The 25225-nt window shown below is 45.5% G+C and overlaps 1 protein-coding gene across 4 annotated transcripts in view; it reads right to left on the bottom strand.

The window, feature by feature from the left end:
- Positions 1 to 25225, bottom strand: part of Pex14 (peroxisomal biogenesis factor 14) — a 143120-nt gene that overhangs the window by 79051 nt on the left and 38844 nt on the right. For all 4 annotated transcript variants that reach the window (XM_027398247.2, XM_027398245.2, XM_035439417.1 and 1 more), the window contains one exon: positions 2437 to 2521. In XM_027398247.2, the coding sequence (XP_027254048.1) occupies positions 2437 to 2521 (85 nt within the window). The remainder of the gene's footprint in view (positions 1 to 2436; positions 2522 to 25225) is intronic.

Below are 25225 nucleotides of genomic sequence, written 5' to 3'. Positions count from 1 at the left end.
ATTTACCTCGGAAATGGATAATTACCGAGTGAAGGAGCATTTTAGAGGATAATGGAGATGAGAGATTAGCTTCCATGATTCCGGGCTTAAGTATAGGGTAAACCAATGTGGTTCTCTTTAGAACAAGAAGAGCTGAGTAGACCCCTGGTTCCCAACACCCAAGTTTCTAAAGACTAACCAGCATTCATCTCTTTCACAGTCCTGTGCATACACAGCCGAGAGCCATCAGACAGGCTTAACACCACACCTCTCCTCCAGCCCTGGCGCTGCTCACCTCCACTGCAGTTTTATTTCCTCCCCAGACACCTGCCACCTGAGGTACCATTAGTTCATGTCCTGTCCCCCACCCTGTTAGAACAGAAGTTCTGTGAGGACAGGGCTTTGTCTTTTCTGTTCTCTGTGAATTCCCAGTGGAAAGATCAGGGTATGACATAGGGTGGATGTTCACTCTTGGGTGAACTGATTAATCAATCAGCTGGATGTTTTCCTTTCTCCCTTCCTTCCTTCCTTCCTTCCTTCCTTCCTTCCTTCCTTCCTTCCTTTCTTCTTTCCTTCTTTCTTTGTTTCTTTCTTTCTTCCTTGCTCCTTCTTTCCTTTTCTCTTTTTTTCTTTTTTTGTAAAGAACAACAAAGAATAATTGCATAAATCAGCTCCCCCTCTATAGTGGTTATGAGCCAAGTAACTCAAAAGAAGTATTATTTGGTCCAGAGTTTCTCCCTCTCGCTCTCGCTCTCTCCCTCTCCCAGTCAGGGATTTATTAAAATTAAACAGATTAGATGGAGCTCCTGATACTAAAACTGCTCAGCAAAGCCTGCGGTGGGGAAGTGCCGAGCAAACACCAGAGACATTTGTCTCTAAATTGCTCTAAATACCTTCTGCAAATGAAATTCTAACCCAGCTGCGTTTGAGAGAAAATGAGGACTAACTGGTCATTGTCGGTGGAGGAGAAGATCAGACAGTTATAATACTGCACAATGTACTGGGCTAAGGATCTCTCGGCAACCATAGATTTTGTCTCAGGTTACCCCGGGTAATCAGCTCAGCTTTTAGGCTCAGCTTTCCCCTGCTTCAATGCTTTGATGAGAGAGCTGAAATCCCCAAGCTTTTATGATTAATTACTCCCTATAGGTACACATATTTCAAGGAAAATCTCTTTTATGGCATGATGCTTGCGGAGTGGAGAGGCCAGCCAACACACTCCAAATTTTAATAATCTCCTAATGATGGGGGTTAGCACCATGCAACCAGCAAGCATGCAGCTCCTTCGTGTGAAACGTGCCTTGGGTCTGCTGCTATGGCTGAAATGTTTGGACCTACTGTGCCCAAACCCTGTGAGTGGGGCCCTGTCAGTGGGTAGAGCACTGTTTTGATCCTAGAGCAGCGCTTCGGTGAGATACCATGGGGGCACTTAAAAATGCCTTGAAAATATCCTATCATCCATTTCAATAAAAAAATGACAGGATCACCAGAATTTTGAGGCCAATATTCTAGCTTTTAAAGAAAAACTAGCCAGGCGTTGGTGCGCACGCCTTTAATCCCAGCACTGGGGAGGTAGAGGCAGAGGATCTTTGTGAGCTCGAGACCAGTGGTCTCCAGAGTGAGTGCCAGGACAGCCTCCAAAGCCACAGAGAAACCCTGTCTCGAAAAACCAAAAAAAAAAAAAAAAAAAAAAAAAAAAAGAAAAGCTAGTTTGGGGGTAAAGACCCACACACACACACCCTCAGTGTTATGTAAAGCTCTTTAAGTAGCCTCCTAGATCTCTAGAAAAGTAAAAGTCCTAAGAATAAAAAGTCTGCCTTCTTTTTTGGTTAGATGGTTGTTTTTGCTTTACAAAAAAACCCCAAAAATATCCTAAATTGCAATAGAATGAGAATAGGTTCTATCTGCTTCAACAATACAGAACTTGTCAGGATCCATTTTATTCCAGTCTACAGAAATACCAAAAAAATTAGGAACCTACCGTTTCAATCTGGAAATCAGATTGATCGGAGCTTGGCCTCATCTCAACTGTTTATTCACCTCATTTCCTTGGTCTTTTGCTTCTCTGTGGTTCTTTACCAAAGCAGCTGACCTCTCCTAGCCCAAGAAGGTCTTTTGTAGTCAGGTCACTAGCAGACTGACCAAGAAGCAGGAGTCCTCCAGGCTTATTCAATGGGCCAATTCTGCTACTGAGAGCTGACTGTACCATGATGCTCTTGGTCTCATATCTGCTGCTTACTTGTTCAAATCCTGTAATTTCTCTGCTCCACTGTGAGTAAAGAAATGTGCATCCCATTGAGGGTGGTCACCTCATCCCTGTGTCCCACCCGCACACGTGGACAGCCGTGGGCGACCCTTGATGTGCTCGGCGCCTGTCTCCAGCTGTGATTCGCAGCTGCCACACCCCAGCCCTATCTACAGGCCACTGCCGCTCTACACTGCCAAGGAAACCTGTACCTTTCTTCTTAAGAAATGCTCTCCTGGTTGCAAGTGGGCTCTGCCGGACCCGAGAATTCTGTAGGAACTTCACTGCTGTGGCAATCTGGTGGGGGAATAAAACAGAAAGAGTAAACTTCAGTAATCTGAATTTCAAGGCCAGAAATCTCGAGTTCCCAGGGCCACAGACGGAAAGATACTGCTGGAATCAAATATACAGCAAGCTACTTCTTCAACTAGAGACCACCTAAATGAAGATAAGGCATCTCCTGTCTTCACTGACTTCCCGTTTGAGAGGAACAAACCCCACCTTCTTGGTTTAGCTTTTAGGACCTGCACTGAACTTTTCCCGTCTTCCTGGTTCACGCTGCTGCTTATTATCCTTTTGCCATTCACACCCTCATTCTGGGAAGGCTTCCCTTGCCGTCTCCACCTGTCTACTCATTACACAACACACCAAATACACTACTCTGTGTGTGTGTGTGTGTGTGTGTGTGTGTGTGTGTGTGTGTGTGTGTGTGTGTGCGTGTGTGTGTGCGCGCGCGCGCACGCACACGAGAGAGAGAGACAGAGACAGAGACAGAGAGAGAGACAGAGAGAGACAGAGAGACAGAGAGACAGAGACAGAGAGAGAGAGAGAGAGAGAGAGAGAGAGAGAGAGAGAGAGAGAGCGTGCCATATACAGCCTGTTCTGACTCCTCAGAGCTTTCCCTAAATCATTAAAGCCTTTCCCATCTTCCCACCCTCTTCAGTTCTTCAGTGCTGTAGTGTGCACCATATAATTGAAGACATAATTAGACTGTCTTCTCATGTTCAGGCTGCCTCCCAACTACACCTTAGGTAAGGAAGGGCAGGGAAGAGACGATGCTCCCTATCTAGGACCTGGCAAAGCACTGGAGCTGAAGGGGTTTGGAAAGAAGACACACACAGCTGGCCACACTGGTCTCACCAATGCGGTAAAGCTGAATTCTGATGAGCCTTCAAAGGGCAAAGTTTGGGATTCCCTGGCTATAAGCCAACAAACTGACAGGATATCTCCCTACGACTGGTATGAATATTACTTATTAAATCTTCATATATACAAATAAGTAGGGGGTAGAAGAGGTATCAGCCCCCACACTCAGCACATGCAAGGCATGTGTTTATACCGCCTGACTGCTATCCACAGCAAACATGGTCCTCCAGGGCAGGGAGTGCCAAGCTGCTCCAGTGGGACAGGGGCTACTTAGAACGACCGGCACTATTCACCTCATTGAAACCAAAGGAAAAGCACCATGGTCTCCTGTCAAGGAAAGGCCAATGCAGTTCACTTCTCAGGGGCCAGAAGTAAGGGTGTCCCTGTGATCCCGGACTAAAGTCCCCCTGAGACTCAGGAGAGCCAGGCTGTACCTGTGAGCAGGGTTCAGGCTGCACATCACATCCTGACACCAGTGTTCCCAGGAGCAAAAGAAATGAAGGCAGATCAGGAAGAAAGAGGAGAAAAGGCCAAAAGCCAGGGAAAGCCTCGTTCTCCCGACAACCCCTTAGTGGGAGGCTTACCCTGAGCTTCTCCTTAAAGGCCAGGCTCAGCATCCTGACCCTCCAGAGCTAGACCTGTCCAGAGATACTACTGATCTCAAGAGCCAAGCCCAGCTCCCTATAGATGATGATCCCTCCCCAACACTGCAAACTGCAGGACAACCACAGTTCTAAGCTACAGAAAATTCAGTGTGGAGATTGTAGAACGCCAAAACTGACATTTACCTCTCAACTAGATCACCTCCAGTTACAGTGGGGAAAAAAAAATCTAACAAACCTCTACAATATTGTGATGAAGAGATGGGGGGGGGCAGGAGGGAGGAGAAACAAGAAAAGTCCAAAGGAGACACAAGAGAAAGGGGGGGGGGTGGAAAGAGAGGAAGGGAAAGGAAAGAGGAAAGTGGGGGAGGGGTGCTACACTCCAGAAAGAGAAGGGACAGGTACACATCACAGGCCCGCAGGTCAACACCAATCTGCACAGCACAGGTGACTCAGGTAGAACTCTCTTCACCTGAGGAAATCACACACCTTCTACGGCTGGAAAATGGCAGCCTCTGTGGCTGTGCTGTGTGGACCAGGTGTCACAGGAAATGTGGATGGACAGGTCTTGGGCAGGAGATGTGAACTGCACAGTTCCCATCGTTCACCCATACAAAGAGAAAGCCTTCGTGCATCCTTCCAAAATTCCCCGTGACAGAGAAAGAATACAGAACCTCACCACTAAAACGCCCAGGTTTCACCTTGCTCTTTTAATACAGTCCTTGGTATATGCATTTCTGGTCAGAGAGCAAAGTTCTGATGGGTTTAATGGTGCACTCAATGCAGTGCTTGGCGCATTCCATCAATTTTTTTTTTTTAAAAATTGCATCTCTTATTTCTTTAAATACATTAATCAGCCTAGTGTAGGCAAAACGGATCCATCGGACAATGCAATAAACATGAATTATCATCTATCCAACACGCATAATGGCTTAAAAATACATAATAGCAGGTGTAGTTTAAATGATTAGTTATTACACCTGTGGTGGGTCTGATTCAATTGGGAAAAATCATCTTTAATAGGTTAAAAGGTTTAGATCACCATGCTTTCCTTAAAGTGGCTGCAGAGAGGGAGTGATGGAGTGCTCTGTCATTAGTAATTCATTTAAGAAAAACGTGGGGGATATAGCAAAGAACAGCATAAACGAGCGAATCCAATTTAAACATCAGGTAAAGTAGAAAACACCTTTTAAAAAAGCAAGATAAATGAATTTGGAAGGGAGATGAAATTGACGTATTTATTTTAACGGGAATTTGACAAAGTCCCGGCACACTTCAAACTTGCAAAAATATGAACAATTTCTTTTAAAGTTTCCACTCACTAATTTCAAGTCATATAAAATAATCCTGCCAAACACCTACATAAAGTGTTTCTGAGGCTTGTTTATGTTCCCCTCGATCTTTGTCTGAAAATGCAGGCGACAGGCAAATCACATATTTAACAGCATCGATATCACTACGCTAGATGCAAAAATATAAAGCACCCAAACTAATAGCCTCAACTTAATGTGCTGAGTAAGAAAGATGCCCAGATAGCAGCTACGTGCAAGCGTGACACACGGAAACCTCTCTCCTCTTTCACTAATTACTTCTCCAGCCACTCTTCTCTCTTCTCCTCCTCCCCACAAGACACTAGCACACTGAAGGGGGGGGGGGTAAAAGACTCGTCCAATCTACAATTTTATAGCCCTATGATTCATGCATTGATGGTAGAAGATTTCCCAAAACTCCTTACCCACAATGCAAAGATCTTTGCCCACTGAATTAACGGTCAAGGTGCTCAGCTTGGGCCTTTCACCAGTCTATTGTTGGACACTTTTCATTAACTGACTTTTCCCTCTGCAGAGGTCCCACACTGCACGCTGTGGCTGGGTTCAATGATGGTGTGCCTGCAGCCTAGCCTGTATCATTTCATTTTCTAATTACAAGATGGATGTGACTACACACGGGTTATATTTGTGTCCAACTAAATTACATAAACTCAGGCCAAATCTTCCGCCTCAATGTCAAAAATGTAAAATGGAGACGGGAACTTTATTGCACACGTTGTGCGAGTGCAGCGAGCCATGGAGAATTCTGGCGATAATCTCCTGGCGCCACTGTTGAGCCACTTGTGTGGATCCCACTCCTCACCTTAGACTGAGTTCTTAATGAGTGCACTCCACGAGTGTGCCCCCAACCGGCAGTGGCTAGTGAATGAGTGCACCCTCAACTGGCAGTGGCTAGTTAATGAGTGTGCCCCCAATTGGCAGTAGCTAGTTTGATTTTAAACTTAAGCATAAACTCAGAAAAAAAACCAGAACCAACTGTCCCAACAAGCAAAACAGAATAACTCTGCCAACCACAGACTCAATGATTTTAGGGAAGTTTGTAATTTCACTATTTATCCCTTTAAATCTACAGGGAAAAAGCAAAAAAAAAAAAAAAAAAAAAAAAAACCTGAAGAAGACTAAATTCTCTTCTCTGCAATCTTGTAACAGTGGTTATATTGGAGTCCCTGACAATGACTTGGGGAGGAAGTGTGTGTGTGGGGGGGTGGACTATAAAATACCTTTCGAGTTGGTCAGCTGAGCAAGGTCAGTATGGGAGGGAGACCAGGATCTGCAGCTTCATACAGAAAGGAACACAGCATAATGCATTCCTGGTGATCTGCTATTGGATGCAAAACACACAGTGTGGGGTAAGCAAGCCTGCCAGGAAGAATCCAGGGTCCTGATAGTCTTCACTGAAGAGACACTCTCAAAGAGTTTGTCATTCTCCTACAAAAGACCTGCACACCAAAAAAACAAAACAAAAAAAAAAAAAAAAAAGACCAGCCGGGCTTTGGTGGTGCACACCTTTAATCCCGGCACTCGGGAAGCAGAAGCAGGCGGATCTCTGTGAGTTCCAGACCACCCTGTTCTACAAGAGCGAGTTCCAGGATACTCTCCAAAGCCACAGAGAAACCTAGTCTCAAAAAACCAAAATAAAAAAAAATAAAAAAATAAAAAAGAGCTGCACACTGTGATCTCCACACTGTTTTCTGCTTGAGGGAACCAGGAGAACACAGCCTGCCTAATAACAAACCTGGGTTTCAGGGAGTCTTAGCACTTTGTACCTGACATGTAAACCCTGATGCACTGTCTCTGATGACACTTACTTGGAGTGCCACCAATTCCAGCATTCCTGTGTACAATGTACACATCTATCACCTAAAATGTGATCATTCATTAGTCAGCTTAAAATATTAAAAACATTCAAAAATTAATGATCTTAACAACCAAAACTAAGTCCCTTTTAACCGTGGGAGATGGCACCTAGAGGGCAGGGAAGTGGCTAGCACACAGGCCTGAAACCCCACTCCACTGCCCATCGCTCCTACACGGCTCCCAAGATTAAATTGCCTGTGAAAGGGTCTCCACTCCAGCGTTAAAGAAGACACCCAGGACCCTGTTAACAGGCACTAGACCAAAGAGAGCATGAGTCTTAACGAGGGCTGACTTTAAAAGCCAGGCAGTGCTGAGGAGAGAGCCCTCATGAAGCGGAAATGCTGCATTTTAGTAAGAAATCAGGAGTTCCTTGACAAATATGGTCATCGGTGGCACGAGGAAATAGTTGCAAAGCAGCTGTTAATCAGAGAAACACATCGTAGAACGCTGATGCTAGCACTCATGAAAAAATGCAACGGGCTAATTATGAAGCCATATATCTCACTAAAGAGGCTGTGTGCCTTGAGATTCCAGGCAGAGCACACTCAGATCCGGGGTCCTAGGACAACATAATTCTGGTCCTCTGCACCCAGATTCCTCTCTCATCTACAGTGCAGTGTCAAGCTCTCTGTTCTTTCTCTTATATTTTTGGTTGTGAGCCTAGCCTTTAACGGCTGAGCCATCTCTCCAGCCCTCTCTGTTCTTTCTCAATTCTGCACTCTCTTTCGAGGTAGGGCACAGGCTGGGGAGAGAAGGAAGCAAGCAGGGGCAACCACAAGCCATTCCAAAACACTGTAGGAACACATCCAAAAGGTGACAGACAAGGGAAAGTCTATAAGCTGGAAAAAAAAAAAAAAAAAAAAGGAACTGTTGGGCCAGAGAGGAAGTGTACCAAGAGAGCAAATGTGTGGGAACAACGTCAACGGACAGGACGAAGAACCACGTCTATAAACAAAAAACAGAAACAGAGTGCACGGCAGAAGCTCAAAGAAAGACAGGAGCTTCCAGAAGCCACTACCCGGGAGGGCGTGACATTCAATGCAGAAAAGCGAAGGGTCTCACAGCCAGGTACAGGAGGGAAAGTTAATATGCAGAGGAAGGCTCGCTCAGCCAAAATTCAATACGATTTGCTGCAAGGACAAGGAGGAACAGGCTCCCCAAACCAGACTGGGGGAGGGGGAGGAGCGCCAGAGCACATTCGAGCAAAACCAGTGGAATGGCAAGAGGGGAATAACCTTGAGGTGGACATGCAGTCCAGAACCCAGGCACAGAGTCAAAGTGCCCCCTAGCCGGAGCCAGCGGAGGTGCAGGCCAGAGGTGGCCGCTTGGCTAGCTCACACAGCCCAAATTAAGTGTTTTCACTCAGGGAAAATGAAATGTTTTGCAAGATGAAACAGAATGAAAATTGAGGTTTTAGGTAATTACTAGTTGGCATTTACATATCACGGGCTGGTTCAACACCTATTCATTTTCCTTTTTATTTAAAAAATTGCTCATTAAAAATGAACAGATGACAGTGACAAGGTTTGGGGTTTTTGTTTTTGGGTTTTTTTTTTTTTTTTTAATTCTTTCCCCTTCTCTGAGGGCTCCAAAATTGAGAGGTACTTTTTAGTCCATTTATCTACAAATTAGCACACAAGTATGTGAATGCAAGCATGGGTGCACACATTTATGTTTAATTTATATTAAGTAGAGGACAGAGATGGGAGAGTGTCCACAAAACCCTGAAGTTCACAAACTAAAAACAGCAGAACTTAGCCCTGTACTGAGGGAAGGATCGCCGACCGATCGAGTGTCCTGGTGCTCAAAGGGTTAAAGGAAGAAGTCTCTCTTTCAGTTGGAATTTCCTGGTTGTGGTCATTGTGTCCTTCCTATTGTTGATGGGTTACAACCCTGTAGTAACTATGCTTGTGAGCCCTAATTTCCTGTGTTTTATTTTCCTTGGTCCTTTTGTTTTTTACATTAAAGAAATAAAATACCTCTGGTGGAAGCACAGAGTTGACATGATACAACACAATATATTTTAGGGGCTATTGTGTAAATCTGTATTTAGGGAATTCTAAAGCATGCATTATTGACCCTAGTCTCTCTTAAAACATTGATATATGAAGTAAAAGCCTCTATGAAAAGCGGCAACTTCACACACGCAAAAACTACCTTTCAAAGTGAAATATCTCTGTCATCTACATTTTTCCTTGGCCCTAGTTAAAAATACTGCATAAGCGACAGAATGCCACTGTTTTGTTGCTTTATGGGAGTAGTTCTTCCAGAGAGGTATGTGGTGGTAACCTCGTCCTCAACTACCACACACTACTTAGTACCCAGCAACAGTGCTCTTAGGGACAGAGTGACTTGGGAGAGGTTTTTCTACTCAGCAGAGGACTCTGGGCCAACTTACAGCACAGAGGGAACTGGAGCACGGACAGAGGAGCCAGCCAGCCACGAGGCAGGGCTGCAAATGCTGCAGCCGCTGAGCAGCTGAGTATCGTCGTCACACAGAAGGAGTGAAATACACAAGCTCGCTATAGAGGAAACGAAAACCCCAGCCTCTGGGCTGAGAAGATCAAAGTTCCTTTTTAGGAAAGGTTGGGAAGGAAAAGGATTTTCTTCTCTAGGCAGAAAGAAAAGCAAATTTAAATGCCTTGTCCCCACGCATCCCCACCTGAATTTCCACAGCAACCCCTCTAATTTTTGATGCAGCCAACAAAGCAGTTACCCAAAGAGGGGAGAAAAAAAGGATGACATTTGCCTTTTCCTTGGCTTTGAAATGCAACTGGCAGCAGACTGTTTGAAGTCCTGTCTAGGAAGAAACTGCAATAGCCTCCAGACTGAAAAGAGGAGGGCAATGCCATTATACTCGATCACGGTAGCAGTGACCTCAGCAGAGAAGGCAAAGAGCTGGCTGTGAGCCGGAGGTGCGGCTAGCTAGCACGCCAGGAGCAGAAATGAAAGGTCTATGTGACAGAGTTGAGTGGCGAGAGCTGGGCACTTGGTCCTGGGCAGCACCAAGAAGAGTGAGGAGCTCAAATCCCAGCACAGCATTTCTCAATAGCTCCTTGACTGCTCTTCTCCCAGTGCCCGCTTTTACAAATTCAATATTCCTCTAACTCCCTGCACCTTTAAAGGAGGGAGCGAAAACACCTAGGCTTGGTGTTGTAAAATTAATGAAGGTGTCAAGCTGTTGAGTTGAATCACTCCAAAGGAATGTAATGACTCAGGGTCCAAGATGCTCCTGAGGAGAACCATGAGCTCACACAGTGATGGGCGCCTGTGGCTCCAACACTAAAACTATGTAGCACGAAGTCCTGGGCCCTCTTTCTCTCTCCTGCCTGCTGGATCTGCTGGATTGTACTGCTCCACTCAGGGAGCTGGGGACTTTGCAGATGGAGCACTGTTTCATCTTCCACTCTCCCTGAGAGTGGGAACCTTAAACATTATTAAGACATTACTGGGGCTAGATACAGAATAAACGACTACCAGGTAGTGCGCAGAGTGCTCCCTCTGGAGGGCTCAGACACCTTCTGACCACAGAGCAAGACAGGCTCGTGAGTACCAAGGAAGAGACTCTCTGCACCAAGAATCTTGGTCTACCATCACACATGGTACAAAAATAAAATCAGTTTTTTGTTTTGTTTTGTTTGGCTATGTAGCCCAGGCAGGCCCAGAATTTACAACCCTCCTCTTTGAGTCTCCCAAGAAACTGGGATTATAGACATGTGCTAAATATCGACATGAACTAAATACCCTTGTAGGAGTCGTTACCAGCACCTCTGACAAATATCTAAGGGGGGAAAAAGACCGATGGTTAACAAATAGATTTGAATACAAAAAAAAGACCAGCCACAGCCTATAAGGGGCTTGAGAGATGGCTCAGCAGTTCAGAGCACTTACCCTCCCAGAGGACTGCGATTCAATTCCCAGCACCCACTGTGAGGCTCACACCTGTCTGAACTCCAGTTCCAAGGGTTCCAACACTCTTTCCACATCTGCAGGCACTGGGTACACAAGTGGTACACAGACAAACATGCAGGCAAAACATTCATACACACTGAATGAATGAATGAATGAATGAATGAATGAATGATTAAAGACAGCAAGAATTAAAATGGCAAATTTGGGTAGCTAAAGATCACCTTCAGGTCCACCAAGAAGCAGACTCACGGCTAACACAAGACCACCAAGTCCTAGTTCTGCTGTTACTCTAGAGAATTTCATGGCCTGGGGGGGAAGCAGAAGTATGACTTCCAGAAGCGTGGTTCACAACAGAGTAGATAGTAAAGTGATGGGGACTGGAAATATTCTACTCAAAGGTGGGCTATGAGCAGCTCGTCTTGCGGGGAGGCTGTCCTCCACAGCAGACACACAGGCCTAGAGACTCACACCTCGAGGAACCAGCTCGAGGAGGGAGTGAGGTGGCAGCCATCAATGAGCCTCACATCCACATGGGCCAAGTTCACGGCTGGGTCAGACATCCTCACAAGAGGAACCCTATTCAAGTCCATGTCTGTAGACAGCTTCCTAAGTAAAAGTCCATGCGAGTCGGGCAGTGATGGCGCACACCTTTAATCCCAGCACCAGGGAGGCAGAGGCAGGAGGATCTCTGGGAGTTCGAGACCAGCCTGGTCTACAGAGCTACACAGAAACCCTGTGCAAACCCTCACAAAACGAGTCCTGTGCAAAATATCCACCAGAGAGGGATTTCTGATGCCCACTAAGAAGAGGTCCCGAAGTAAGGACGGCACAAGTGTCAGACCTGTGCCACAGGGCACGTCTTTAGGACCAAGGTAAAGATGATAAAAACCTCAAGCAGCACTGCTAATGAACGTCAACTTAGAAATCTTCAGCTCAGCAAGGAAGCCTGTGATACGCAGTAACAGTTCTCAGGGTTTGGAACAATTCGGCAACCTTCCACTAGACATCCTAGGCATTCTGTTATTAACAAATCCAGCTATTAAGAATCACACATACATAAAGGAGGAAGAAGCGGCGGCAGCAGCGTCCCAGCACTTGGGAGCAGAGGCAGGAGCATTTGTGAGTTCCAGGACAGCCAGGGCTATACACTAAGACCTTGTCTGGGGGAGAGGGGGGAGGACCAACATGAAGGCCTACTAAGCACCAGAGCCATGCTGGCCACAGAACTGCATCTGACCCACAGAGGAAGATGGAAGGAGCCTTTGTATGTTAGTCTGATGCTCTTACGAGCCCTGGGCATTTAGGGCAGACCAAATGAGCATGCGATACACACAGCATTACCGCTAACTTTACACAGTTCTCACCATTAAGAGAGCCAGCTTTATTGAGTATCCTTCTCAAAATCAATGGTAACTCATTTCAAACTCCTTCCAGCTCTGCGTGGGGAACAGACGGAAGTTCACTTCTGTTATCCAAAGAATTATGAGCTATAACCCTGCTCTGCAGTCGTCTTGATTCCTCACTCTCTTTATGGAGTAAGGTACTTGAAAATTCACAAAACTCCCTCAAACGTCCTCAATTTATCTTCTTGTAGCTCAGCGAATTTCCTGAAACATCCATCACTCATTGCCTTTTGCTTGCTATCCCTTCTCTCTCCCTGACTGTTTAAACACACGGACATGGAGTTATTAACTTTTACAGGAAAGACAAATAAAATAACGCTGAAGCAAGAACGCAGTGATGTCAGTCTGCAGCTAGCACCACTCATCTGGGGGAATCTGATTAGCGCTCGAGAGGCAGAGCTACCTGGAAAAGTGCTCACAATCAAATCAAAAAATGATACCAAAACATTAACCTGATGGCTAAAAACTCCACATTTAAACAGTTAAAGTAATAAAGGAGCTTTTATTGAGTATTTTTTATATTTCATTATGCCTCAAATTGACGAGGACTCCCGGATACATTTTCTAGACTTTTGGTTCCTCAAATCAAATGCTCTCTGACATTTTTTTTTTTTTTTTTTTTTGGTAACTAAAAGGAAACAGCATTTCTTGTAAATTTGAAAGGATTAAAGCTCCTATAATATCGAAATCAGCCTTGAATGCAAACACAGCCACAAACAGAAGCCTCAACCTGCTCACCAGACAGCAAAGCATTTCTCTGTGATTTTTTTTTTAAAAAAAAACTTTACACAAGTGTCTACATTTCCTTATTTATACAGTCTGCTCAAAACAGTCAGGGAACAAAAGCTAATGGTGTGGCAGGGCAGGAGCCAGCCAGCTCTTTAGACAGCTGAGGACAGTGTCCAACTGATGCCAGAGTGCCATAAAACCAAGCTCCTTGCATCTCTGTGTCATGACTGAGTCCTTCACTTCTGTAACACATGACCCCTCACTTTTTCTTCTCTCTCTCCCTCCTCCACCCCACTCAGGTTTTTGAGACAGGATTTCTTTGTGTAGCCCTGGCTATCCCGGAATTCACTCTGTAAACCAGGCTGGCCTTGAACTCAGAGATCCACCTGCCTCTGCCTCCCAAGTGTTGGAATTAAAGGTGTGTGCCACCATGCCCAGCTCATTTTTTTTTTTCCTTTCTAAGTCAATCTCATTGGGTTAGTCTAAGACAACTGCCTCAGCCAGGACCTTAGGACAAGGACAGTTTGGACCAGAGCTGAGGCCATGGCTTAGTGTCGAGGCACTGCTGCACAGGCATGGGGAGCTAAGTAGGAATCCTCATACAAATAAAGCCTGACACAGCAGCAGCTGTCTGAAATCCCAGCATGCTACAGCAGAGATGGGGTCCCTAAAGCTCATGTGCCTATTAGCTTGGTGCATACAGTGCCAAGAGAGACTGCCTCAAACAAGATGTGGGGTGAGGACCAGTGCTTGAGGTTGTCCTCTGACTACTTCTGTCTAATGGGGAATGTTCTTTATGCTGTTAACATATGTTTCTCTTATTGGTTGATGAATACAACACTGATTGGACAGCAGTCAGGCAGGGAGAATAGGTGGGGCTACCAGAAGAGGAGAATTCTGGGAAGAAGAGGCAGAGAGAAGCCTCAAGAGAGGCCAAATAGCCACTGGGAAGATAGGATACCCAGGCACTCTCTGGTAAGATGAGACCAGGTAGAAGAAACACATAGATTAATAGTTATAGGTTAATAATTAAGAGAGAGCTAGCCAGTAAGAATCCTAAGCCATCGGCCAAACAGTTTATAATTAATATAAGCCTCTGTGTGTTTATTTGGGACTGGAGGGCAGTGGGATCAGGTGGAATAGAAACTCCGTCTACAACTGTCCAGCACACCCTGAATCTACACAGATATTTCACAGACAGACAAGACAGAGAGAGAGGGGAAAAGGAAAGGGCAAGAAAGAAGAAAGGAGGGAGGGAGAGAATGAGGGAGGGATGGAGGTTATGTGTATATACACGCATACACAGATCAAAAAACAAATTTTAAAAATTAAAAAAGGAGGCCGGGCGGTGGTGGTGCACGCCTTTAATCCCAGCACTCAGGAGGCAAAGACAGGCGAATCTCTGTGAGTTCAAAGCCAGCCTGGTCTACAAAGCTACACAGAGAAACCCTGTCTCGAAAACCACCCCCACAAAAAAAAAAAATTAAATTAAATTAAAAAAGGAGAAATTAAGGACAAGACCCAACTTTTTTCCTTTTGAAAAAAAAAATACATCTATCAAGTTGTGGTGGCACACATCTTTAATCTCAGCATTCAGGAGGCAGAGGCAGGAGGATCTCTCAGAGTTCAAGGCCAGCCTGGTCTACTGAGTGAGTTCCAGGACAGTCAGGGCTATATAGAGAAACCTTGTCTTGAAAAAAAAAGACAAAACCAATTGGGGGATGGGTGGGAACAGGAAAGAGGAAGAAAGAAGTGCCACAAAAAGATGTGGAAAACCCATCTTTTTACTCAGAGAAAAGCATTCTTGACACTATGTACTATTTATTCTAATATAAGCGTGGTTACCTAGTTAGTGTCAGGAGAAACAAGCTAACAAGTAGAAGGCCACCTAGAGAACAGACACACTGCAGAAAATGGCTGACAGCAAATTCAAGAAAGGAACATCCATGAAAAGCAAACAAAAGGTTGCTTTTTTTGTTTGTTTGTTTGTTTTTGTTTTTCCAGACAGGGTTTCTCTGTATTGCTTTGGAGCCTGTCCTGGAACTCCCTCCTTAGACCAGGCTGGCTTCGAACTCACAAAGATCCGCCTGCCTCTGCCTCCTGAGTGGAGTGCTGGAATTAAAGGCGTGAGCCACCCAGGCCCCAAAAAGTTTTAAAAGTTACTACTTCAGCATCATTTAGCATGGTAAACCACTCAGAGCAGGGGCCAATACAAAATCCATCTGCATTTCAACAAGCAAACAGGCCTATGCTTACAACACAATGTAAACATTTACATCTAAAATGATATTAAGTCATCATTTTAGCTTAACCCAGCAGGAATATATGTCATCTGTTTGCAATCATCCCTGGCCAGAAGTGGTGAAGGGTTTGGTTTACTTGTTTTCATGAGGATCTCAATGGTCACTGACAAGGTACACCTAGCCATCCAGAATGACTGGGGGTGAATGGGGGAAGCAGTGACGACACAGACATTGGTTTTCTGAATTGAATAAAAAGAGTTTTTACATGTTAGATTAAGAATCAGAAAGCAAAAGATTAAACAATGAATAGTTACCAAACACTCATTGGGGCCTCACAGTATGACAGGCACTTAGAAAAGCAAAAGCAACAAGCAAGATGCTGCTCTGCCATAATCTAGGGCAGGGAAGAGGCCAAAAGCAATCTGAGGCCACCTGGTCCCACTCATGATCAAGGACTCCTCTCTTCAATGACAAATGATCAGCAAGCCTCTACTTAAATACTTACAGTGGGCAGGGACTCATTTCCTTATTCCCTCAAGAGCCTGTTGCCTCACTTTCCCTTCCTTTCTTTTCCATGTGGAGTCCTCCCTGTGCATCCCAGGCTGGCCTCCAACCACAGACACAGACACAGACACAGACACAGACACAGACACAGACACAGACACAGACACAGACACACACACACACACACACACACACACACACACACACACACACACACACACACCACACACCCTCAGCCTCCAAGCTGCTGGGGTTACAGATGAGTACAGAGCACTGGGTCCCCAGGCCTCCTCCTTTAAAACAATTTAAATTCCACTTTCCTGACTCTGCCATCCACTAGTCCTTTCACTACACAGAGCATTATTTCCTGGCCCATGATTTGAAACTCAGGGAGAAAAATGAGCACATCCCCTCTGCTTAGTAGCCACAGTGAGCACTGGTCTCACTGGATCAAAAATTTTGAAGAATTCTGCTCTTTGGCTTGATGAGAGGAGCCAAGACCTTTCTGGAGAGCCAAGGCTACACCTGTGATGTCAGGACGCATTAGCAGTAACAAAGGCCACAATAATTCGAGAGACCACTTCATACACACGTCATTCCAAAATGGCTAAATTCAATCAAACATGGCAGCGTTTCCTACAACGCTCTGATCACTGGGGCCAGCAAGTGTGACGTGGGCACATTTACTGGAAGCTGCTGGACTCAGAGTGAGCGCCTCCACTTTGAGACCATAATGGACAGGGTTTTTACCAGCCTAAAAGTGGTTTGGCATTCTTCTTTCCCAGGAATTACCTAGAAATTCATTTAACATCTGAAGACTGCAAATGAACTCCAGAAGGTTTCAAGTCCAGAGAGAAGGGAGAAAGAGGACAGGATCCTTAACCGCACCTTAAATACAGAACTCTCAAGCAGGGAGAAGTGGACTCCTCTAAGACGGTAATCAAGAATCAGAGCCAAAGACGCCCAGATTTACTTCAGTCACCAACTTCTTCAGTGACCTTCCGGAGTTTCCGCATCTGTAAAATGGAGCTGCTGCTGTTGCTTCAGAGACTACCCAGGTTACAAGGAGTAATTAGTTAGCATCATACAGCACTTTCATCTTCAAAGCAAGATTATTAGACTATAGAGTAGAGTAGGTGTGGTTTGAAAACTCAAGCATGTAAGCAAACAGAGACATACAAAACTGGCTGGCATCATCTTCTCCAGCCAGAAGGCACTGCCTCTGCAGGCACCTAACAAATGTTCACAGAGAGAGACAAAGGCACAAAACCCTGCCGGAGAAGGAATGGCAGGAGGCAGAAAGGAGAAAAGGGGAGAAAGGTTTGGGGGAAAAGGCTGAAGAAGTGAAAGGAAGAAGTGACAAGGAGGAAGAAAGGGACAGGAAACGAGGAGGACAAAGCACCCCAGAAAAGCAGAGACGGGAAGAGAAGAGAAGGAAAGGCAGAAACACCGGATTCATTAAGGAAACATGTTTCCCTTTTTTCAAAGGAAAAAAATGAAGCTAAAAGTTCAATTTTTTTTTAACTAAAAGAAATGAGGGAAAGAAGGACAAAGAGCAGAACTAGAAAGAGAACAGAAGCTTTCGGGAGAATGTCTGGAAAGCAGAGGATGGAAGAGATCATTAGCAAGTCCAGTGTGTCCATGGTGCTACTGTGTGGATCAATTCATTTAACATTGCCCTGTACATTTACAGAAAAGTACCTCTGATATAATAAAGGCTCATAAACACGCAGAAATTGGGTTAGACCCGTTTCGAATTCCTGCCAAACAATGGTTCAGAAAAATGAAGCTCTATTTTAATTAGCTGGATCCGTGAGTGATTTGATAACGGCAGATGCTGTCTGGATGCTCTCAGCTTGATGGGCTCCACATACATGAACTTAGAGTGCTTCTGATGCAATTAGGTATTTCTTTCTGCTCCAACATGGCAGGCCCAAGGATCTGACATGTTACTACTATATATATATCTGCACATTAATATTTCAAACCACAAAGAGGAGAAAAATGATCATGAGATACATAGAAAAATTACTTTTTAAAGTCATTGGTAGATAGAAAACTTCTTGGGTAGCTGAGAGAAAGCCGCACAGAGCACCATCGGTGTAGAAACACCCAATGCCCCCGCTGAAACAGGACACACTGCATGCACACTTCCAATTTCCCAATCGCAGTCCAGCACCACGGCAAAGGATTAGTGCACCTAATGCAAGCCTGGCCTAGGACTAAGTGGCCTTCAAAATGTCTTTGTAATCAGGTAGCCTATTATAAACCTAGAGCACCATTCCCCGAGATGCAGAGCTCATGATCACAGCCCTGAAAGTCCAAGTATCTTCACCAGGTGCTTTCAAGCCTGGCACCTAGCTGCCCCCTCTCCCTTTTAAGCACTCTCTCTTCCAAAGAGCATTCTGTGCTTTCCCCACAGTGCTCACTGCCCTCTGCCATGACCACTTAGTGCACCACCACCCATATGCACTAAAGGACCAGCAGAGAGCACAGCAGCTTCCAGCGTCAGGATGCGTCTAATAGGAAGATCTAGTCAATGCATTATCTGCCTGTGTGTCGTGGCTGGGCTGAGAAGAGGAGGCTAGGGAGAGGGGGTGCAAGGGGAGCCCCTCCACTACTTCAGAAGTGGGCTACTCTTCTGATTAGGCTCTCAACATTGCCGCCCCCCCCCCCATTAGATGGCATGCAGTGTGGAGAAGACAGAATATGGCTGAGTCCTCTGGCACTGCTGTGACAGGCACATGAAGACACACAACTCGGTTCCTTTCTCCCACAGAGGACAAAGCGGACACAGGGACCTTCACACCATCTCCCCTTCATCGGCGCTAACAAGCTGAGCACTGTAAATCAAGGATGAAATTCCTGTGCCAGGAAGTGAATGAGCGGTGTTTCTTCTGTAAAGAGCCCCAAGATGTCGTCTGCTTGGAATCATCACTTTGGGCAAGAGGTGGGCAGGCAGGGAGTACTGTGGCAGCAGGTCTTCCCCTAATAAACAACTTTATTACATACAGTGGCCTTTCTTCAAAAATTATTTATTTCACAAAACCACTTTGCTAAATAGAGGTTTCAATCTAATTGAATGGCATCTGCATATGGTAACAACAGAGTCTCTGAGATCCCTGCCCTGTCCACAGGCGAAAGGTTCACTGGCTCCTCCCCACTCTGTACACACACAGACCGTAACAAGAGTGTAGAAGACTGCCCCTTAAACTACACAGTCATTGTAGAAGACAGAGTCTGTAAAACAGGATGGTGTTTACAACACCCCAAAGGACACACACCAAGAAGGCAGAAGGAGGGGTCTGTGTAGCGGGGCCCACGACTGTAGGCGGCAGGTGTTGTCTGACCGCACAGGTCTTCAGAAGGCACCCGCCCACCACTACCTCCTCCTTCCCTTCCTGAGGAGATGGGAAGGAGCCCCTCTAAGCGGCTCACTGGAACTCTCCTGGCTCTTGGCCACATCCCAGAGTAGCCAAGTAAATTAAAAGAGATACAAATAAAAATGAATGTTTTTAATAATAGACAAAAAAAGTTTCACTAAATCAAGCAAAGTAGGAGTGAGGGTGTTGTTTTTAAAGGAAAAAAAGTACCCAAAGCAACAGATTACCTATGACTGACTGAAGAAATGTAGAAACAGGTCAGGACTTTCCATAAAGGCTCATGTTAATAAAAAGTAACCAGGATATAGAAAGAAACACTGTTATGAAGAAGAAAGCAGAACACAGAGCCTAGAATCCTGATGCTACTTTACTCCTGGTGGCAGCCGCCTGCATTCCTGGCTACCCAGGAGGAAAGCAGAGGTGGGAAGACGACAAGTTAAAGGCCATGGGCTTCTGAGGGAAGGAGGCCCTGTCTCATAAGACGGGTGACAGTAACAGGAGAGCGGGTCTGGAGTCCAGCACCAGCCTGGGATGCACATCCTGTGCTATGGTCAAGTGTTTCTCCCCCCTGTTCCTCTTGTTCATGTTACCAAGACTTTTAACTTTTTCAAGAACTACATCCCGGGAAAACATCCCTGCTCCCAAGGCTAAACACCTTGTTTAGAAAAACCCCCTTCTGCCCCCCTTGTCCTCTACTAGACCAGCCTGTCCACGCAAACTTCATCATCTACCCTTCCTATCAGAAACACAGCAGAAAGATGCAAAGAATACAGATGAACAGGAGAACCCTGCCACAAGCTGAGCCTCCTGCCACACTCTTGCCCACAGCCTGCACCTCTCGTGCCTCCTATGGCTTCAAAATGCAGCTGCACACATCTCCTCAAATTCAGACTTCTAGCACCTCTAATTACAGGCCTCTTGAGCTAGGCTCCTTTAATTAATGAACCTGACTCCTCTCTCTTCAAAGGAAATCTGCATATGAGATGCACACAGTGAGCTGACCTATCAGTGCTACGTGATCGCTGCCAATGGCAGCCAGCACTCTGCACCCAACAGAAGCAAAGGTCCTGTGTGTGTGTGTGTGTGTGTGTGTGTGTGTGTGTGTGTGTGTGTGTGTGTGTGTGTGTGTGTGTGTGTGTGTGTGCCTCTCCATGGCCCAGTGTGTGTGTGTGTGTGTGTGTGTGTGTGTGTGTGTGTGTGTGTGTGGCCTCTCCATGGCCCAGTCCAAGCCGTCCTCACCCAACACAAGCCAACTGTGTGCTTAAGGCCATAAGACATTTCTAGGAACTCAAGAGAAGAAGAGAAAAAAGCTCTGCTGGGCATGACTGGCAAGACCAAAAGAGAATCTGGTTCTCCCTTGTTCATGTGTTCCCCGATTTCATTTTCTTCCCTCTGCCAGAGTGAGTGTGGACTGCAGGCTGGAGAGAGGACCGCTGCTCAAGGCCAGACCAGCCACAGAGGGAACAGCCTGGATTCTGAAATATCCTGAAAGAATTAAATACAAGAGGCCTGGGACCTGCTATCACAGGACTGAAATAAAACTGGTTAGAACTTAATATAAACCAGGCAGGGAAAGGCTCATGAAGCAATGCCACTGTCCACCAGGCGTGGCAAAGAAGAAGAAGATCCTAGGAGCCACAGGCCTCGGGCTCCCTCACTCATCCTCTGCACCCCTCCTCATTCTGCCTATAGCCCCTCTCCCAAATGTGGCATGAGGTGACTTGTAACTAGAAGCATACTGTCTTCAGACTTCACAGGGTCTGGAAACAGTTATAAACAACACCACACATGCCAGAAGAGACAAGATCTGAGCCAAATTAAAACAATTCCAGGTAAAGTTTCAAGATTTGAGAGGCAGTAAAAAGATCCCACAGGTTTGGCAAAAATGAAAACAGCATCTCACAGCCATTTCTCAATGGTCCTACAGCAGGCTTAGGAAATAATCTTTTCCATTACTTACCAAATAAACACACCTCTTCCACCAGGAAATAGACATTCTTAGGATACACAGGCTTCTCACTTAGGGTCACAGTATAAAACCAGGCTAGAAACTATGAATGAATAGTACCAAGATTAAAACAAAGCTCAGAGCACAAGACTTTGACCACTGAGTTCTCCCACAGTATGTCACAATACAGATGTCCACCATTTCTGTCCGTTTCTGCCACTGTGAACATGGCTGTGGAAGGGAGAAAGAATCACACGGCATTCATTGGTCTAGCTAACAGCCAGCCTGGCACACCAATGCAAGGCACGCTCACGGAGCACTGAATCTTCCTTCTTTGCTTCCCAGCCAGGGTCACTCGCCACTGTTATGCCCAGTGCCCAGGGCCTAACATGGGTCATTGTCTCTGCACTCCCACTATACCAAGCCCGAAACCTATCTGACTCCTTACTCCCAAAGCACAAGCAGCCAGAGATGGCCAAAGAATTTTAAATTTGGTTTGGCTTTCCAAACAAAACATTCTATAAATTCTTCAGAGTTACTTGAAGTGGAAGCATTTAATTTTCTATCAAACAAACAGGTAAGAACAGAAGACCAGAGAATGCAAAAACTAAAGTGAAGGTTAGAATGCACAAAAGTAAGGGGCTGGGAATAGCTGAGATCAGGAATGTCCAGGGATTGTTGGCATGGGAAGCCACACCAGCCAGCCAGGCACTCTCTTTCCAGGGTGTCTCAAGGGGAAATCACCCATCGATCCTAGGACACACGCGCTCTAGGACCAATCCCTTACCTCAGATCTGCCTCTGCCTCAAATTCCTGCTTGCGCTTTAATGTTTAAATTATTAAATGCATTAATGTATTTACATTATTCAAGTCTTCTGTGCATTTTTTCTAAGATAATTTATGTATAAGAGTTTGGATGTCCGTGACTGTTAATGTCTACAACCCTTCCTGTTCATTATTGATTCTGGAAGAAAAAAAAAAGTCAGAGTTTTAATGCCTTATTTTTAATGTATTAAGAGTCTGAATAAGTGCATTCTCTTTTTTCTTTTGTAATTTCATAATTTAAGTAGTGCATTTATTAAACTGACACAGTATGAATTGTGGTGGAGCCTGGCATGGCTCCATGCTGCCTAGCAGCTCACTGCTCTGCTCCTGTGCAGCCAGCGCTCTCTTAGAGGGTTCCCACCGCCACAGCAGGGAAGGGGTCAGCCTTTGCCTGGTGCATGCTTCCTCCTTTTCAGGTTCTTGCCCATATCAGCCCTCCTTACTACTTGGCTCCCAGAATGCATTAAGAGGACCTGTCCTCTGCTCATCGGAAGTCCTCATCTTGATGCACTGCAGGCTGCATCCAAACAGAGCTTGCAATCAGCACACAATTCTCAAGAACAATAAGCATGCTTGAAGCTTACCATAACAAAATCAAGCAAACAAAATAACTACTTTTTGAAAGAACTCTCAAACATCTCTATCACACAACATCTCCAACTTGGGGAATAAAAGCTTGTTTCTACTGAAATCCAGTTCCCTTAGCAAAGAAATCACTTTCAACTATAGCCAGCAGATCGACAGTGACACCCAATGGCCCATTAGTTTAATCCCAGCTGGGCATCCCCCAGAGTCTGCCCCTGGGGAACAGAATTTTAGGCAAAGAGTTCCTGTGTGACCATGGGTGGGGCTTGAAGGAAAATCAGCTACGGATGCTTTTCCTAAGGCTGAACTGCTCAGGGGTAAATGGCTAACCCCACCTCGACCAGACATACATACTTCCGTGCAAACACTGTACAGCGGAACACACCAACAGCTGCTTCTGGTGGGAGGTGTGAGCACGTGTGCACCACGTAAACACCTACACATACATGCAGGTGTACACACACTAGCTGGCTGAACAGCACTGTCCCTATCAACTGGAAGTGGAAAAAGGAAACCAAAAGCTTGCTGATGCTTTTAGAGCCTGACCCTGCCATGTCCCACACTGAATGCATGCGTGCACACACACACAGACCCACATATATCTGAATACATTCGTGCACATACACACACAGACCCACACATATCTGAATGCATGCGTGCACACACACACACACAGACCCACATACATCTGAATGCATGTGTGCACATACACACAGACCCACATATATACCATCTTATATATTTTCTCCCTTTCTTTTTTTCTGCTTTCCTGTTTCCTTTTTTCTCTTCTTTCCCTTTCTTTTCTTTTTTGGCTACTCATTACCATTCTTTAACTGTTACAATTTATATCAGCATATAATGTTAAATAATTACAGGGAACGGAGCTCACTCTAGTGAGGATATAAACGCGCTGTGGGAATCTACAGATTTAAACAAATAACACTCACGGCAGGGGGTGAGCGGATGAATTAGCATTAATATCCTGCCTGGGAGATCCCAGTGCACTGGTACTGCTTAAATACAGATCTTTTCTGTAACAGTCAATATGACAGCTCCCGGCAATACGGCCCCTTTCCCTCTCCCAGTCAATATAGCAGCCGGTGAAAATAGAAACGGCCCTATAGCAATCAATATAGCAGCCAGCGAAAATAAACCCTTCCCTTTTAAGGGCTATATAATAGTCAGCTAAATGGAAGAATTGGCACCCCTGCTGGATAGCTCAGCAGCAAAGCCAAGGAATGAACAGGTCAATGAACACAGGCCCTGCCTAGGAAGGGAAAGGATGTGCCCTGGAAGGAAAGGAAGTAGGAGCTGCTGAGGGACACCGGACAGGCTGCCTCCAGGACCTACGAGCAATCACCCAAGTAACAAGGCCAGCCCACACCCAAGTTTAATTAAAACTGCCAGAAATTTTAGAATAATTTAAACTAAGCCTATTCAAACTGTTGTCCTCAGAAAGGAGTGGTAGTATCTGGATTTGAACCTGGTACCTGCTCCCACCTTAGTCTGAGAAGGTCAGTGCACTAAGTTAACAGGTCTGTGGTTTTCTGGTCCCCAGCACCAGGGCTAGTGAGTGAAACATCCAGCCATGTGAAGGAATATATCACTTGGTGTGAACGGTGCCCAGTGTACATACAGAGTTTGTCTTAAAAAAAAACTCTTAGATATTTTGATGAAACTATACAAATCTGGTACTCCACACATACACACATCATGGAAAGTAGTCTCTTCCTTCAAGGCATGGGGACAGAGGGAGCATTACAAAAGAATTTAGGAGATGATTTTTCTAAAGGCTAAAACTGACCAAAGGCCTTCTTAAAAAAGGAACGAGGATGGGGTGTCTGAGTGAGAAGCCCCTGCGTCTTTTCACTGGAACTAGTTACTGCTGAGATTAGTCCTGCTGGACTTAGGGGTTTGACAAATGTGGAGAGTGACGCTGACACCCGCACAGGTTTCCAACCAACAAGCCCTGAAGTTAATGCTGGGACTGTTATGCTCCAAAGCAGCTGAGCAGCAGAGACCCACCCCGTCTTCATTAAAATTCGACAATCTGTCTGCCATCCTTTGAGTGAATCCACAGAGAGTCCCTGTTTCCCTGGCCAGGTGTTTAACACCCAACGATGCTCATGTCATCATCAATCAGGTGACTCAGTCAAGAGCCACAGTGTCAGGTGTCAGGAAAAAAAGATTCTCCAAGTCCTGGTTGAAAGCCCGAGTACTTGAAGTCTTAGATTACACCACCTTACCTACAGATACCTGCCCTTCACGTCAGAACCCCAGCTACAGAGCACCTTCAGGGTTAGAAGGGTCGGCAGGGTGTAGGAACTCTAATCACAGAAATATGCATTCTGCCACACTCGTACAGTAAACAAATCAATGCCTTAGAAGCCACAGGCCTCGGTACCTGCAAGTCACAGGTCCTACAGCCCCTAAAAGTCACAGTCCCTTAGAAGCCATTCCAGTAAGTTCTAGTGCAGGTGGTCACACTGTGGTTCTACTGTGGCTGTGGCAGCCACTTGGTGTGGGAAATGGA

Source organism: Cricetulus griseus, chromosome 2, assembly GCF_003668045.3.
Source record: "Cricetulus griseus strain 17A/GY chromosome 2, alternate assembly CriGri-PICRH-1.0, whole genome shotgun sequence".
Lineage (NCBI taxonomy): Eukaryota > Metazoa > Chordata > Mammalia > Rodentia > Cricetidae > Cricetulus > Cricetulus griseus.
The sequence above is the reverse complement of the archived record's forward strand: the minus strand, read 5'-3'. Positions and strand labels throughout refer to the sequence as shown.